Source organism: Epinephelus lanceolatus, chromosome 19 (genome assembly GCF_041903045.1).
Source record: "Epinephelus lanceolatus isolate andai-2023 chromosome 19, ASM4190304v1, whole genome shotgun sequence".
Taxonomy (NCBI): domain Eukaryota; kingdom Metazoa; phylum Chordata; class Actinopteri; order Perciformes; family Serranidae; genus Epinephelus; species Epinephelus lanceolatus.
Genome location: NC_135752.1, coordinates 11,623,678 through 11,640,219, shown reverse-complemented (window position 1 = coordinate 11,640,219; position 16,542 = coordinate 11,623,678). Strand labels below are relative to the sequence as shown.

The window sequence follows — 16,542 nt, the reverse complement described above, 5'->3', positions numbered from 1 at the left end:
AGCTGTCCACAGCGGCCGCGCCTTATCGGTGTGTCCCGCCCCGGCCTTTTATCCCCCTTTGCCAGCTCTGTCAGTGTGCGAGCTCTGGAAATAGCCTCAAACTCACCCCTATCTCCTCTGCCAGTCTACCAATCCCAGCTCAAATTGAGCATGGCAAAGCCCTCCCACCCACATTCCAGTCTCACTACTACCAACCCTTTGGCTGGCCCCATCAGCCAAGTCACTTTGCCAAAGCTGAGCTCCCGCCTCATATGTACAGTGTTTTTTCTGTCTGAGCCTCAGCATGAGTCCTGGTCTCCCAGCTGAACTGTGTCCATGCTTAGGGCAGGTTGCCGGCACATGCAGCCTCCCCCGGGTCCCAAACGGAGGCGGCGGCAGCAGCAGTAGTAGCTGACAGGGAAAGCAGCACACCTCGCACCGGAGTTGACAGGACAAAGAGCACACACACTCCCACTGGATCCACACAAGAGGGGGGGAGGCAGGGCCACGCTAGGCTGCGCCACACACACATACATGTGATCCACCACCCTCCAACCCCCGGCACACCATATGCAGGCTCCTCCCTGCGCAAGGAGACAGAAATGGGAGGTGCAGTCAATCACTGACAGTGAAAGGGAGTGGGTTTAGCTGGAGTTAGTAGGAGGGGGAGAGACAACAGAGGAGAAAAGGGGACCAATCTTCATCATTCCCAAACCAGAGTCAAGTGTCGGGGTGCCATTAAATTCATTCATGCCGAATGAAAGAAAAACAAACAGAAGAAAGAGAAGACAGTGCGTCCCATTTCAGAGACAACACAGGAAGTAGGGCATGCTCTGTACAGGGTGAGCAAGAGAGGGTGGGAGAACGAAAGGAGGAGAGGGAGCAGCAAGAGAGGGAGAGCATTGTAGCGCTCATTCTCCACCCCTTGTCTTAAAGCAGCAGCAGGAGGAAAGAGAGAAGGAGTCGGGGAGAGAAGGAGGAAGAGGACCACAAGTAAGGAAGCGAAGAGGCGAGCAGCAGTCTGCATCGGCAGCAGAGGGGGGGAAAAATGGAGCTTTGAAATCGCCTCTGCCCTTACCCATCCCTGCCTCTCTTCTTTTTTATTTTTCCTCCTCTCTTGTTCTGGCTCAGCCTCAGTTTCTCTCTCCGCCTGCCTTTGATTGTTCTGTGGAATTCTGACAATGCCTGGTGAGTGTTTCCCTGCTTTTCACATGTCACTCGCCGTCCTTTGTGTGTTGGTTCATGCAGTGGGAGGTTATATTTTTACATGTGTGGCCACGAATAGAAATGTGAACTAGAGGATGCTTCACTGAGACTGTTTACGCTCCTCTGCCTCTGTGTGCCGTCCAGCTGTGTTGCCCTCCTCTTTCTTCGCTTCTCTCTATCACTGACAATGCAAAGGAGGCTGCTCTCCTGAGCACACACACACTCTACTACATCCTGCGTACATTCAGGTTGCTCAGTCATTATTATATAATTGCTTTTAACTCCCAAAGGGCTTTCATTCAGTGCAGTGCATTGGTTGTGTTATATATGTGACACCAGAGACGATAATGCGGTGATGGGGTTTTGGATTGTGACTGCTGACCATAACCTACATGTAGCAACATCACACAAAGCGTGGCCTGTGTGGCGGAGGGCAGCCAGCTAACACAAATCAGATGACTGGGCCACACTGTGAGGTCAGCCGGCTGATTTTGGCTGGCATTCTCAGCGCAAGTCGTATGTTGGAGGCAATTAGCAGTTTAAAGAAGGAGAGCTGTGTGTCCCAAGGATAGAGAGTTTGGGAGTCTCCAAGAGCAACAGCTAATTTCAGCGTGGAGACATTGTAATGTCTGCACAGGAGAGGAGATGAGTGGAAAGGCTAACATTGGTTGTTAGTCATCATTTTGTCCAGGCCTTGAGGAGTTTATATTGCTATGTTACATTTATAGAGATCTTACAATTACAGTTCAGTCAGTAAGTACAAATTATCAAATGAGCTGTCCCAGATACATTTACACTTATGGATATATTATTTAAATGCATTTCCTAATGTGATGAGATATTTTCCAGGTACATCTGCGTTCTTGTTAATGCACCATATGCAGTTTTACAGTTGGGCGTAAAACATACTAAACACGCTACTTACATGCATCAGATTAGTCAGCAACCACACATCAAGTATAATTAAGTTATTCCACTTATTAGAGTAATTCCATTTTAATGTGTCTCATTAACATCACAGTTAAAACACAGAAGCTGTCAGTAGCTGTTGAACACGACCAAACCTCCCTGCCACATTACGGAGGAAGAGTTGAGTTCAACACTTTCTACTGGAGAGGCAGCGTTCAACCAAACATTTATTTTCCTCCGAGATGGCTTCACGGGAGAAAGCCATCTTTGGTTTAGTAAACACATAAATGATAGTTTGATGGCTCTGTGGCTTGTTTACTGCAGTATGCAGATAGGTTTCAGTGTGAGAGCTCAGCTGGTGGTCCTCTTGATTGTAGCCTGCTGTTGAGCCCTCCAGAACAAAACCGAGCTCGTCTCCTACATATTATGCTCCGAGCATTTGTGTCAGTCTGTATTTGTATGCAGGAACAGTGTGATTCCTATTTTTTCTCCATCACCCTGGGGTACTGTATCTGTTTACATGCATGAGCAAATGCTTCTGCACACAGTAATATATGTGCACATACCACATGCAGATGTGTGTATGTATACTGTATGCATATGTTTTGTGTGTTTTAGTATTTCCCAACATTCCTATTTTAGGTCAGCGCTTGCTAACCAGAAGCCTAGACGAAGGATGTCAGAGCAAGAAATAGAGCTGTTAGTCATTTTCAGAGCCTTTAACATGCAGTTGGACCAAGAGGGGGAGATATTTAGAGTGAATGTGAGATGGAGACAAACAGTGTGAGAAAAAGGGAAGCAAATAAGATGACTAAAGTGAAGACAAATCATGAGGGCCAACAGTCTGCTGTTGTTAATGTCTCAATATTTTGTGTACTAGTTTATTCTGGGTGACTAAACCTCTTATGCAATGTTCATTTACCTTCCAGGACGTTGCTCTTAATTCCTGCTTGGACTGAACTTATGTAATGTACAAAGTCAAAACATGATGTATGATATAAAAGAGAATTCTTGATGCATCTGTGTTGCAGCAAAAGGCAAGGATCAATGCAGAGCTTAGCTTTGTCCGGCATCTTTCCCCCACTTCCTTCCCATCTGTTTAATTACTCTGTCATAGATCATCTCAGCGATGTCCATTGATTTACTGAGAGCTTGTGAAGTGGAGCAGAGTATTTGATCAGACACATGTACAGGGAGGGAGGAGTGGGTCAGTGCTGCACCCATAGGTCACTCCACAGGGGGTCAGCTCAGGACTGTTGTGTGTACGTCGTCTGTATAGTTATGTTATTCAAAGGAACACATCACCCACAAAATGACCATTTATATATCAGTTACTCACCCCTTGATATGTTGAATTTGTAAGGAAAGACTCTGTTTTTCTTGTATGTCTTAACAGCGAACAAAGAATCCAAAAACAGAGAAAATTTGAAATGAATTGAAGTCATAGGGGTCCACTTAAAACAACAGCCAAACTATATCAAAACATGTGCTGACAAACACTCACACAACTGTTGTGGTATACTCTAAGTCTCATTTATCCAGTCATATGTTCAGTACTTCCCAAACACATGTATTTTTGCTAAAATCCATAGTATTTAAAACTAAACTGAAAGTGAAACTTAGCTATGCTGTCTTCAAAGCCAGACTCTATTGACAAAAACAGTAATTTTGCCCTTTAAAGCACCAAAGTCACATATTTTTTTATTTTACTTTTGATTTTGAGTTTTGCGTTTGTTAAGTTTGGTCACCTATTATTTCAATTTATTAAGAATTTTCTCAGTTTATGGAGTCTTTGTTCACCGAAGGCATGCGAGAAAAACTAAGCTTTTCTTCACAAATTCAAAGTAGCACAAGGTGAATAATTGATGTATAGATGGTCATTTGGGGGGTGAAGTATTCCTTTAAGCAATTTGCCATTTTTATTGTCGGTGTCCAAAAAACATGCATCTCCAAATTTGGTAGATTTCAATTATTCTGAAAATTGAAGAACAAAAAAAAAATTGATTGATCGCAAAATTATGTTTTAATTAAATAATTTAGAATTTTAAAAACTATTTAGATTATCAGAAAAATGCATAGTCATAAAGGGCATTTTTTTCCATGGAATGTTGACATTTTGATACATGGTTTTCACAGAACAGCAACTATATAGCTTTAATAAATAGTATTCATGTTTGTTTGTCTGTTTTTTATCCTCCAAAAGTTTCATATTTGCAACAGACATAGTTATGTTTAAGTAGATATCCTTTATTGTTTTGCATTAGAAGTGCCTCCACTTCCTGGATTTTAATTTATTTATTTTAGAGGGGGATGAAGTTGGAACTGGCATCAGATGGTCTATCACATTTCAAATGCTTGATGTGAATCAACCAATTACATTTACGTATACAGGATTCAAACATTTATAGAGGATTACGGACATTCGATACACACAAACGCACAATAGCATTTAGGCTTGTTTTAGGCAGAGTGATCAATCTGAAAAGGATTTCGAGCATGGAAGGAAGACAGAATGACAGGCCTCACATAAAGATGTCTTCATTTCCAAAGGGCTTGTATTCAATGTTTTTAATGCTCTAAAATTTGTGACGCGCGTCGGCAAATTGGAGGTTAGAATATCGACTTCAGTCTAGCTTGCCACTGTGAATGAAAGATGGTTGAAGTAGGCTGTGTCAGAGGCATTCACTAACATTATTCTGGATCTCCTCGACTGTGCCTGGGAGAGGATGAGAAAGGAGCATATGCTCATGATGGGGCAGCATTGTCAATAATTGAATCACTCATTCGCTCTCTCTTGCCCCCAAGGCCGTAGTGCAGAGTCAATAGGAACAACATCAGAGAAGAGCTCTCAAGCATCAGTCCTACAGGTCTTTTTCTGTCCTTTCCGCTCTCACACAAAACTCTTTATATCCGTCTATATATATATTTTACATAAACAAACTCACAGGAGAGCTTATGTCACTGCCCTGTCTCTCCCTGTCTCTTTAAAGTAAGCTGCTTTGTAAAAATGAAATGAAATGGAGGGCAGGCTATAGAGGGATGAATGGAGAGATGGAGGGAGGGAGCTCTAATGCCTCCATTGCTTACCATTTCCTCTCACTTCTCTTCCTGTAGCAGCTTCCAGACAGAGAGACGCTGTCTTTGGATTAGATTGATCTTTTAACTCTTTTGCAACATGGCCAACAATGACCTCATACAACCAGACATATTAAAGGGAAGACAAACTTTTAGTAACAGTAGAAGTGTGTAATTAAACTTGCAGCCCACATTCAGTGCAGTAGCATTAACAGGTAATATTCTTGTCGTCCTCCATATCATGATAGAATTCATATTCTCTCTACTTGAGTCACTGGGATGTTGATGCGAGCTCAGTTTGTTCTCCTCTCCGTCCTGTCAGTCTCCTCATCTTTTTTCTCCTCTTGCCTGCCCTCTATCAACACCTACTTGTCCAACATGTCTCACCCTCTCTCCATACGCCACCCACCTCTCTGCGATGCAGACTTGTGGAAGCTTGCCTGGAATGGCCTGTATCCACCAATTATTTTTCTCGGCTTCCCTCCCCTCCCTCTCCTTACCTCTGTGCAGACAGGTGGTGCTCTACTAAACAGGTTAGCGGTTAGCAGGGGAATAACTTCTCAGAGGCAAGGCCTCTCAGGGACTGCCTTCAGACAGACAGAGAGCCCAGTCTCTCCCACCTTCTCTCACGACCCTGTCCTGTTGCCCTCTGCTGCTGTACGCTTGGCTCATGACCTCGCACATACCCACCCACACGCTCCTTGGCATGGTTTTACATGGATTATTCTCACATGGACTACAAATACATTTTCTGTTTGTGTGTGTGTGCATGCACTGAAGCATTGTCTGCACGCACTAACGCACATATACATGTGCAAAATGTCAAAGTTGTGCACCCACATGACTCACTATAGAGTACAGAAAGCTATTGTTGCTTTTTCCTACGAATAACGAAGATGTCGAGATAGTTTTCCTCTGCTGCTACAGTGATTACAAACAAACTTCCCATAGATAGAATAGCCCTGCCCCATCCCACATTATATTTGTGAGCAGTCACACTCCAAACAACCCTATGAGGCATGATATTATCATGACCCAGACCAGAGGAATGTTTAGTCTCCAGGCTTTGCCTTGGCTTTGTAGTTAACCTTTACCCAGCCATTCTCCAGAACAGCAAAGGCATGCAGGTCTGTTTACTTGTGATAAGAGCAAGCAACTCTAATCCATTGCATCGGGGAGAACAAGTACATTAAACCTCCTCCAGTTTCACCTCCCCAAATGATACTTAAATTGTTTCGAAGCTGGAGAACCAGTCCATCTATAATGGGGTGCAAAGACCTTTCCGCTGTATAGTTCACAATGAATTCCATTGTTGAGGTAGACAGCTGCTCCCAGCTCCTGTAGAGTTTCACTTAAGTCTTTTTACATAGTGACGTCTATGTGATTTCTGTTGAATGATTGAGCTGAAATATTCTCCTGTCATTCAGAGAGCACTTTAATAAGAAGTACTGAAAGTGGTTTGTGCCAAACTGGACCTGTCTCCATGTAATTATTTCACAGGCGATGACTGGCGTTTCTGTGGCTTCGGCTTATTTTGGAGCTCAAACATCAGTTTGATTCGAGGCGTCTCTTGACAGCATGTCTTAGATGTGACATCAGTCTTCCCTCACTGGGTCGCCAGCTATGTGAAAACAGCTATTCAATACATCTGGCAGTGTGTCTCCTCCTTAAACCCGGCTGGCCTTATTTTCTCTCTCCCTCCCTTGCTCCCTCTTTTCTCTTTTTTTATGTGCCTTCCTCCCCTGTTTTTTCTTTTTTCTCCCTTTTCCTGGAGTCCCTCTCTCCGGCCAAGGACCCAGCATTTTCCCACAGAGTGTGGTGCTGAAGGCTGAGCCTTTGTTTCCTGCTACAGGGAAACACGGTGGGAGGAGGAGGCAAGCTGACTTCCTGGCTGCCAACTCTTGGTCTATGTCAGTGTGAGAAAAAGCAGGGGGGACAGATCTGATGATGACAGAGGAACTGTGTATCCTAGGGACTGACTTCAGCTAAAAAAAAATATAGATTTTGCTATTTTTTTCTCAGACAGTAGCACCTAAATAACTTCATACCGTATCAGGCTGTCAGCTCTTTCCCTCTTTCACCCCTTTTCTGGTTGAAGTTGTTATTAAGAGCAGAGTCAGCATTTAATTTTAGAGTATTCTTATGCAAAAACCAGAGCAAAAGTAAAAGCTAGATGTAAAATCATGACGGAAGAGTACAATTATATCACAAGAGACACAAAAAAAAAAAATATCAAAAAGTCACTATAAATGCTCGTTTGAGCATTCATATGCTATAGGATATATTCCAGAGGATAATTTATCATCTTAAAGGGACAGTTCACCCCCACATCACAAATACATATTTTTCCTCTTACCTGTAGTGCTATTTATCAGTCTAGATTGTTTTGGTGTGAGTTGCACAGTGTTGGAGATAACGACTGTAGAGATGTCTGCCTTCTCTCCAATATAATGGAACTAGGTGGCACTCAGCTTTTGGTGCTCAAAGTGCCAAAATACAACATTAGAACTCCACATTAAAACTCAACAGCAATGTCTCTTTAAAGAAATCATGGCCCAGTTTCTCAAGATAATCCACAGACCTTGCACTTTCATGTAGGAACTATTTTCTGTCTACCAAACTACACCCGCCAACCGTATCACTGTGCAGAAAGCATCTTCTGCTAGCTCACGTAGCACCACTAAGCTAACAAACATTAGAGCTCAGTGGAGGAGGACGCCATTGATTAACATCCAATGCTGAGAGCCTCTCACCATGAGTAGATGCACTCTTCCTTCTGCCCAGTGACTTGTTATGCAGGTGTAGTTTGATATAAGGAAAATAGTTCCTACATGAAACTGCTCACAACAAGGTCTGTAGATTATTTTGAGTAACCAGGTCATGATTTCTGGAAAGAGACATTGCTGTTGAGTTTTTCAAATGTATTGAGCACCACAAGCTGAGTGCCATCTAGTTCCATTATACTGGAGAGAAGGCAGACATCTCTATGGCCAATATCTCCAACTCTTGGCAACTCATACCAAAATAAACTAGGTTAAAATATGTGTTATAAGCTGGAGGTGAACTGTCCTTTTGACCTCAAAGTATTCTTGAAAATGCTAAATAAAATCAATAAATAAGAGCTCTATTATATTTGAAACACTATATCCAATCCCTTGAATCTTACCTTCAAAGCTTCATGTCACAAGCATCATGTTTATGCATTACTTCATCACAGTATTAGGTTCTTGTGGACTGTGAGCAGGCTTGTCCTAAATAACAGCGCTGTCTTTTTAAATGGGATGTGGAGAGGGGTGTGTTAGTAGCAACACACATCCTTTGGGAGCGGTGTGGTGTAACTCAGAGGGCAGAGGCTCCAGCCACGTTCCCAGAGACTCAAAAATAGTTGGGAAAACACTGAGACCAGCCGCTAGTGAGGAATGCAACCCAAAGTGGAGTTTTGCGTTTTGGGGATCCAGCTTGGAGAGGTTCTGCTGGACCATGTTTCACATATTCAGTAGATCGTAAGTGTCATTTTGTTGTAATACTTTATTCATGAGTGTGCTTGTTGCTGTGGATGGTTACAGTACAACTACACGCTGTGGTTTTTGGAAACCTCTGTCTCTGCATCCACCCACGGTTCACTCAGGGCTGTATGTTGTGGCTTCATCTGACTATTTTTTACTTCACAAATGCCAAAAAGTCTTTTCTGTATGAATTATGAATGTAAAGAAAGGTCAGGATAGTTAATTAAAAAAGCGAAAAAGTGCAGCACATCTGAATAGTTGGAGAGGAAAGGTGCAGAGGGAAAAACGAGGACGCGTTTGGACTTGAACATGAAAACTATTCAGTGCCAGAGGCAGAACTTGGCTTTAGAGTGCAAATAAGATCTCTGTATTGACAGTGCCGCCTCACCATTTAGAGCCAATTATGTGCTAAAGCTACTCCACCTGTCTAAAACTGGTATTAATAAAAATGCAACTATAAAAACTGGAATAAAGTGGGAAAAGCAGAGTTTGCAGAGATCATAGGCTGGATGTTGTTTTTCCCATCAGAGTTTGGTGTGTATGTTGCGTGGGAAGAAAGTCTCTGCCCTCTTTTTCTCCTCATGAACTTGAGTGTTCGCCTGTTTCTTTGTCCAATGCCACAGGGGCGTTTGAATATTCAGGTCAAGAAGTGAAAAACACACTTCCTCATCTCCTCTACTCCTTTGCACATGGTGTTATCAGTTCCCTGAGCACTTAACAGTTATGCAAGAGTTCAAGAGAAAAAGCTTTCTTGCTTGTAACTAATTTATATTTTCCTCAGTTTGTGCTAAAAAATAGAATGACAATTATGTGGGGTTTTTTTGTATGCGGTTTGGTGTGTCTTTGTCTTAGAAGCACACATGATTACAGTTGTGTCTTGTAAGCATACACAGGCTATTTACACATGAGCACAGATGCGCACACCATTTCCGTGACCTTGGCGTGCCTCAAGTACTCACACAGCTGACTCATACCCACTGATATGTGACTGTTTTGCCCCTAATAGTCTATTATTGTGCCTGTGGAGCTAATTGGGATTAAAGCGTACTTATATTGCCGCAGTTGATGCAATTAAATGACAAATCAATAATGGCTAATGAGGAATAACAAATGGGAAATGTTTAACTTGGAGTGCAAAGTGTGTATTTTTGTGTGTGAATGTGTGCATGCTATACAGTATGAGGTTACTAATATGACATTGACCAATAATGGCATTTTGAAGTGTAATAAGTCACTGATTCATGTCAGGGAGTCATCTCCTCTCTTCCCAAGTAAAGTCAGGTTCTAGTGTTGAAGGACATTCTCTGAAACCACTCTGACACCTCACTGCCCTTCAGGGCTTAACATTAAGGATCGCTGGATGGCCCGAAGCCAGATGATAAGTCAGTTAATTGGGCAGACATCGGCTCAATTAGGCCAGCATTTTTACTATCTCCTGTCTTATGGTGATAACTACATTATCTTTGCCTCCGCCCCCTACTACCACGGCCCCACTCTCCCCTCTGCTGTGGTATTTTAGTGCAGAATTAATGAGCGAGCCGAGCGGAAATGGTGGTCATAGGTAATTTGAATTACAAGGGAAAAGTGAAAAAGCTGCTTCTTTTGTCGTGGAAGCGGTTGTCTCAGGTTTGAAATAATGAATCAGCCCTGACCCGTTGAAGTTTTCTGTTGGCAAAGTGGACTGAGTCGGCTGCTTTTTAAAAGCACTTATAATTATCACAAACAGGAACCAGCATTCAACTAGAACATATTTCTGCAAAATCAGGCTTCTGATTCAGAGCTGATTAATTTCCTCGCAGTTTGGGTGAACGCAGAGACGTGGTGTGGTGCCGCTTGCACTTAAAAACACAGTTTGAACATCTAATTTAAAGACATATTTTACATCTATTCACAGTCAAGTATTCACATTTTCAAATCAGCAGCCATTTTGCTCCTGTACTTTGCGGCACACACTTAAACTCATAAAAAATACCGGATGTGAACTGCTCTGAATAACGGCTCAATTTACCCTGCATATATAGGTCGGTTGTTTTGATGAACTTTGAGACAAAATGTGACAAGTGACAGAGAGACAATCTAGATGGAATCCAACCTTTCATCTTACTTATCTATCCTTGACCTGAGCCATAATAAATCTTGACCTGGGCCCCTAACTGATCATATAAGACCCCGGTCATCACATAACATGTGGCACGTCAGATACTACAGTAGTCATAAGCAAAAATCAATAGAGTAGTACATCATATTGATTTGGGTTGATTTCATTTTGCATGCTTATCAAATAATCAATTACTGGCCAATGACTTCACCAGACATCACACTCAAGTAATTAATTTTTCTTCATCCCTTGTTAAACCACCTTGTTATGTAGGACAGAGAGAAAGAGGGATAATTGGTCATTTATCCTGCTCAGTGGATCAACAAAAGAATGTTCAGATAAATGGAATATAGCTCCATAACTTAGATACTATTTGTCATGACACAAGTACTATATAAATATATTCTGTATTTGCTAGCTTAGTAAATTAGGGTTGAGTCAATCACTCGCATAATGTAGTTTTTACAAGTACAAATATCATCTGAGTAAAACGTCACTAGCTGTACTCATGATGAAGGAAAATCCTAATTTGGGTAACTGTGTTCAGTCTCTTACTCTTGTGATCAAAAAAAGATGTGAAGCTCAGTTCTGAGGCTGTTCTGTAATTAGTGTTCTAATAAATAATAAATACAGCAACTTGTGATCAACTTAAATCAATTTCAGGCCTAATGTAACAGCTCGTGGGGTCACACCCACGTCCTGTGTAAGCCACACCGATGTGTGAGTTAAACTCCACCCATTTTGAGTACATTATTGAGTTGGTTGAACCAATACAGGTGCTGATACTTGCTCTTAGTAAATATACAGCCGACATTTCAGCAACAGTGGTTCACGGTTTAATCTGCCGCAATCACATTTACTCCTCTGCTCCATTTCTGGCAGCGTCTTCGTGTGTGTGTGTGTAAGTGTTGGTACTGCCTGGGGGATACATGTGTGCGAATGTGTGTGGGTGACTAGTCACACTCGGCGAGGGACATGAAGTCATGAGACAGAGTATTCCACTAGGCTGTATGACAAAAAATACAAATTGTGTGTATTCTACTGCAGTCGTATTCGGTCATGATGGATTTGACTCCCCCACATATCTCATAAATGCGTTTTTTAAATCAATACACCAATCATACACATTGGTGAGTTCCCAGAAGGCCATTCGTCATTAGAATGATGTTTGACCTTTGCCATTTGATGATAGCTGCTACTTAAGAAGTTGCTCATTAGTGTGACCTTTGACCTCATTATACACTATCTGTCATTGCAATGCTTTGGCTGTCCGATGTGGATCGCCTCACCCACTGATGTTATTACCGTGAATGGAGCCGTGGACAAACACCCACGCATAGACATTCTTTTCGGTGTAACAAAGTCCATTGTACGACATGCTCTAATGACCCTTTCACTCTTGGCTCTTCGAACTCGTCTGGGAAGAGAAATAAGATGAGTAAGAGGGATGTACCACATGTGTCCCATCCTGCAGAGCTTGGCACAAATTAATATTCTCATGAAATCACTGCTAATGTTTAAAAAAGGTCCTCACAGATCATCACAGGTAATTGGCATGCTGTGTTCTGCAGCTGCTAGTGTGATCTCCTCTGTCCAGTGGTTGTTTTTCGCGGCCAGCTGTTCTGTTCTCTTTCAGTCAGCACATGACCTCAGCGCCAAACCCCAGCCGGGCCAGCTCCAGAGCAGCTCCTCAGCGCTCCATATTGGTCTCATGCAGTGAGTGTCCTAGCAGATGTTACACTGAATTACCTCCCAGCCTAGCAGGGACTCTGCGCTCTCACTGTAATCAAGCTGTGTGTGTGTGTGTGTGTGTGTGTGTGTGTGCCTGTGTGTTTTACAGCCTGGCTCAGTGGCTGCGTTAGCTCTCCCAACAGTTGTTCTCCAACCACCTGATCTCAGTTAGCAGCCAACCTTTCCCACAATGTAGTGTGTCTGCCAGTGCTCTGAGTCAGGCATCCCTTCAGACTCTAAAAACAGACTCCTAGGGGAGCTGATCATTGAGGAGATACTAAATGCTAAAGCTAACTCCCTCCTTTCCTGTGTGTGTCGGTTTAGTGAAAGGGGTGTGCAAGTGTTGTCTCATTCTTGCCTTTAAAAGCTTCCTTCCTCCCTGTAAATGAAAGGCCACCTTTGTCCTTCTGTACTCGCAGCTAATGTGTGCTCCCATCTATGGCTCCAACTATTTTTCTTCACAAAAGTGGTCACACCATTGCTTCAGTTTTTATTCCCTCTTGTTTGGTGCAGCGATGCCTGGGGTCGTATCTCCCTCTCTCTCTCCTCTTCCCAGCATAATCTGTCTTTTGTCTTGCGTGCATTAGACCGCTGGTGCTGTAAGAGCCTAAAGAGCCGATGCCGTCAACCATCACAGGTGCTGCAAAGCACTAATGCACTAGATATGGACCAACACGGACTTGACTATGCCCACTCATCTATGTTACCCATCTGTTTGAACGCACATTTTTGTGTTTTTCCTCTTTCTGTGTCATTGTTATCGCTTTCACGGCCATACCACACAACCAATCAGGACTCACAGAGGTCACGGATGGATGAGCAGAAAGTGGGTTTTTGATTCAGAGTGTCTAAATGGGATGTGTGGAAATTCTCCTCGGGGGGTTGTTAGAAAAGGAAATTACAGTGGGGCTGTCATATTACGCCTAACATACACTAGCAGACTTTCAAAATACTTTCAAAAGACTGAAGTATGACCCCCTCTCACATCTACAATGTGAGTTTTAAATCTCAGACTAATATAGTTTGCAAAGACTGGGGATCTGCACTATTTGCTATTCTGCCAAATTCTCTTTAACAAATATGACATATTAACAATTCCTTCCATGTCCGCAAAAACACATAATTCTAGAAACACATGTTAAAAGGCATCACATGTCGACAGTATTCTTGTCAATTCGGCATTAATATAATCCATAAAGATAAAGTGTATTTGTGTGCAAATGTTACGCTGTGGATTTTACTGCCTCAAATCACTATCAGCCTCCTTTGGTTAGCTGTGCTATTTTAGTGGGAGGAGACTGTGCGTTTCAAAGATTAAGCTTTCTCACCAAAATAAGCCCTGGCTGATGGGTCAGATATACGAAGAATCAGATACTGACTGTTGTTCACTCCACAGTTGCACAAGTTTCTCCTCCTTTTCCACAGTCAAAGAGAGTCAAGACTTGTTTACATTCCTGTCCAGCTCCCTGGAGTCCCCTCCATGTTTACTGTCTACATGGTTCGCTGCTGGAGAGAGAGCAACTATTGGTTGTTGACAATATTCACGTCACTGAACATCGGCATTTCAGGGTTCTCACAGTCATGGAAAACCTCGATCTTATTTTCCAGGCCCCGGAAAGTCATGTAATTGGTAACATCCTTGACAGTTTTGAAAGAGTCATGGAATTTTGTTGTTTGTAATGAAAATGTCACAGTAATCTTCAACAGATACCCTTCCACATAATGTAACATAAGAGTATATATATTTCCTGTAGCTGGTAATGTAATATAGCTGTAATATGCACCAAAGAGTGACATTTTAACATCACACACTGTTTACCATTTCCTCATTTTCTCCCTGCGTTCCATCTCTTTCTCTTTGTATGCTGGTTAGCTGTAATTATGTTTGAATAGAGTTTGAATCTGATATGTTTTAATAAGAAAAAAAAATAATGTTGTGACAGTGTAGCCCCTTTTACACTGCCAGATTTTCAGCGAATGTTGGGCCATTCTGCCGGTAAGCTGCGAGCGTTTAGACACACAGAGCCGGATTGGTGAGTTGATCCGAGGTGCCAAATTTTCAGCCTCATAAGGTAGACATATTGGCGGAACCTTTTTGGTTTAAAAAGAAGGAGAGGCCCTTCTGCCACGGGAGGGGCTGTTGATGACTGGTGGATAAACAGGAAACAGCTGATAGCAGGAATTAGCGAGCAGCTAGTAGCAGGAGGGAAACGCAAACCTGACAGACACTGTAAAGATGAGCAACTGGGGAGACAAGGAATTGTGCGCCCTCCTTGCCCTCGCAAACGAAGAGGCCATTAACCGTCAAATGACGGAGACGATGAAGGACGGGCCAACTTATGAGAGAATCGCTGAAGGACTGACTAGCCGCGGCTTCCCTTGGAGTACGTCACTGTCACTGTCATGAAAATTGTGTCTTTGGGGAAAAAAGGGAATGAAAAGGTTTTGAAATTTTGTCCATGAAAATGTGTGGGAACCCTGGTATTACCATAGGCCAAGAGTAAAAACTTAAAATAATATTAAACATATTTGATTTTGTCGGAACATCAAGACAAGGAAAAGACTCAAGCTGAGTTTTATGACCACCTCACAACAAACGATTGCGATCATGGGAGTACACATCAACTGAAGTCAAACTCTCCTGATTTTATTCCGACATTGGAAATTTGTCAGCGACAGTGAAATGACTTGAAATGTTGTTGTGTGTAAGATTGGCATTAGCTGCTGCATCTCCACCTCCCTTCACTCAATCACAACCTGAGTCTGTCTTTGTCTCCAGAGATCAGTCTCTCTGCGCAGGGTGTCTGACTTCGACAGTGAATGAGTTTTGTTCCGCTGTTCTGTTGACTGGATCTTCTCGCCCCCCTGATTGGTGTTTGGGCTCGAAGGCCTGCAGCCACATGTCAATGTTTCAGCTCACACATTCGCCGTTCTGCACCAGCAGCATCTGACAGGATCCCCCTCGTCTCTTTCCCTTGCCTCCTCTTCACTACTCTTCTTTCTGTCTCTCGCTGTGGGCCAGACGTTTGTTTTGTTGTCTGTATTCTCCTGCTACCCATCACCCAACTGTTCACTCCAGTGCAGATGAAAATCGACAGATGGCAGGTTGATGCAAAAAAAAAAACACATACATTTTCACGGGTTTACATGAAACACAAATGCCATTGTGATGCTGAATAATGTGAAATACAGACATGAATCGGCAAAACGTTCTGGCACTGACTGTGGTAAGATCTTAACTTCCTCTCTGGGCTGATGGAGCCTCATTATTCTCGCCAAGCGCTGAGAAAGACTTACCACATCTGCTCGGATCAAATAAGCGATCAGACCCGTGACAGAGTGTTCTGCAGTGTGACAGACACGTAGTTGTTTCATCAGAGCCTGTGGTCCTTTCCACTGAGTCAGCGCCAGAGCAGTGGGAATAATGGACACTTTATTGTGCGAGGCCTGATGCATGAATAATGGCTTATTTGTCCGGTTGCCTGTCTCTGCAGTGCATGTGTTTCATAATCAAGCTTGAACAATGACTGGGCGATTGTGTGTGCGCGCAGTACATGTTTCGTTGTTAACTGTGATGTTTTTACGCTTTGATGTTTGAGTTCAGGGCCCAGGTGCTCGCAGAGTGGTTGGTGTCATGGCTGGCTGGAGCTTTTTGGTTGCAGCCCCATCTAAAAGCCAAGCCAGCTGTGAGGCTTGAATTTTGAGACTCCACAGGGATATAAATATGATGAAAACTCTGTGTTTTGCAATCTCACCTTAAGTACATAATTACAAAGCACTTGTCTAACCACTGAGCTCACTTCTTAACAAACCCTCTCATCGGGTTTAGCGTCTACCGCTTGCCAAACTCATGTCCCACAGGTTTTATCAGTTATGCTTTGTATGTCTGTATTTTTGTTACCTTGTGTAATTCAAGATTTTCATTAAGGGTGTAAAGGCCAAAACACACCACAAAAAATAAGGCCCTATTATTTTCAGTGTACAACCCCACACCGGCGCTGGCTAGATGTGCATCAGTGCTCCTGGATGGATCAGCTC

The 16,542-nt window shown here is 42.9% G+C and overlaps 1 protein-coding gene across 13 annotated transcripts in view; it reads left to right on the top strand.

Moving 5' to 3' along the window:
- dab2ipb (DAB2 interacting protein b) overlaps positions 1-16,542 on the top strand; it is a 248,691-nt gene that overhangs the window by 170,023 nt on the left and 62,126 nt on the right. For 2 of the 13 annotated variants that reach the window (XM_078162231.1, XM_033647471.2), the window contains exon 1: positions 610-1,167. The exons of 10 other annotated variants lie outside the window; for them this stretch is intronic. Coding sequence is in view for 1 of the 3 variants with exons in the window: in XM_033647469.2 (XP_033503360.1) it covers positions 8,650-8,672 (23 nt within the window). In the remaining 2 variants the exon portion in view is untranslated. Of the gene's footprint in view, positions 1-609; positions 1,168-8,520; positions 8,673-16,542 lie in introns of those variants that run through there. One more of the 13 variants, XM_033647469.2, reaches the window with a different exon arrangement.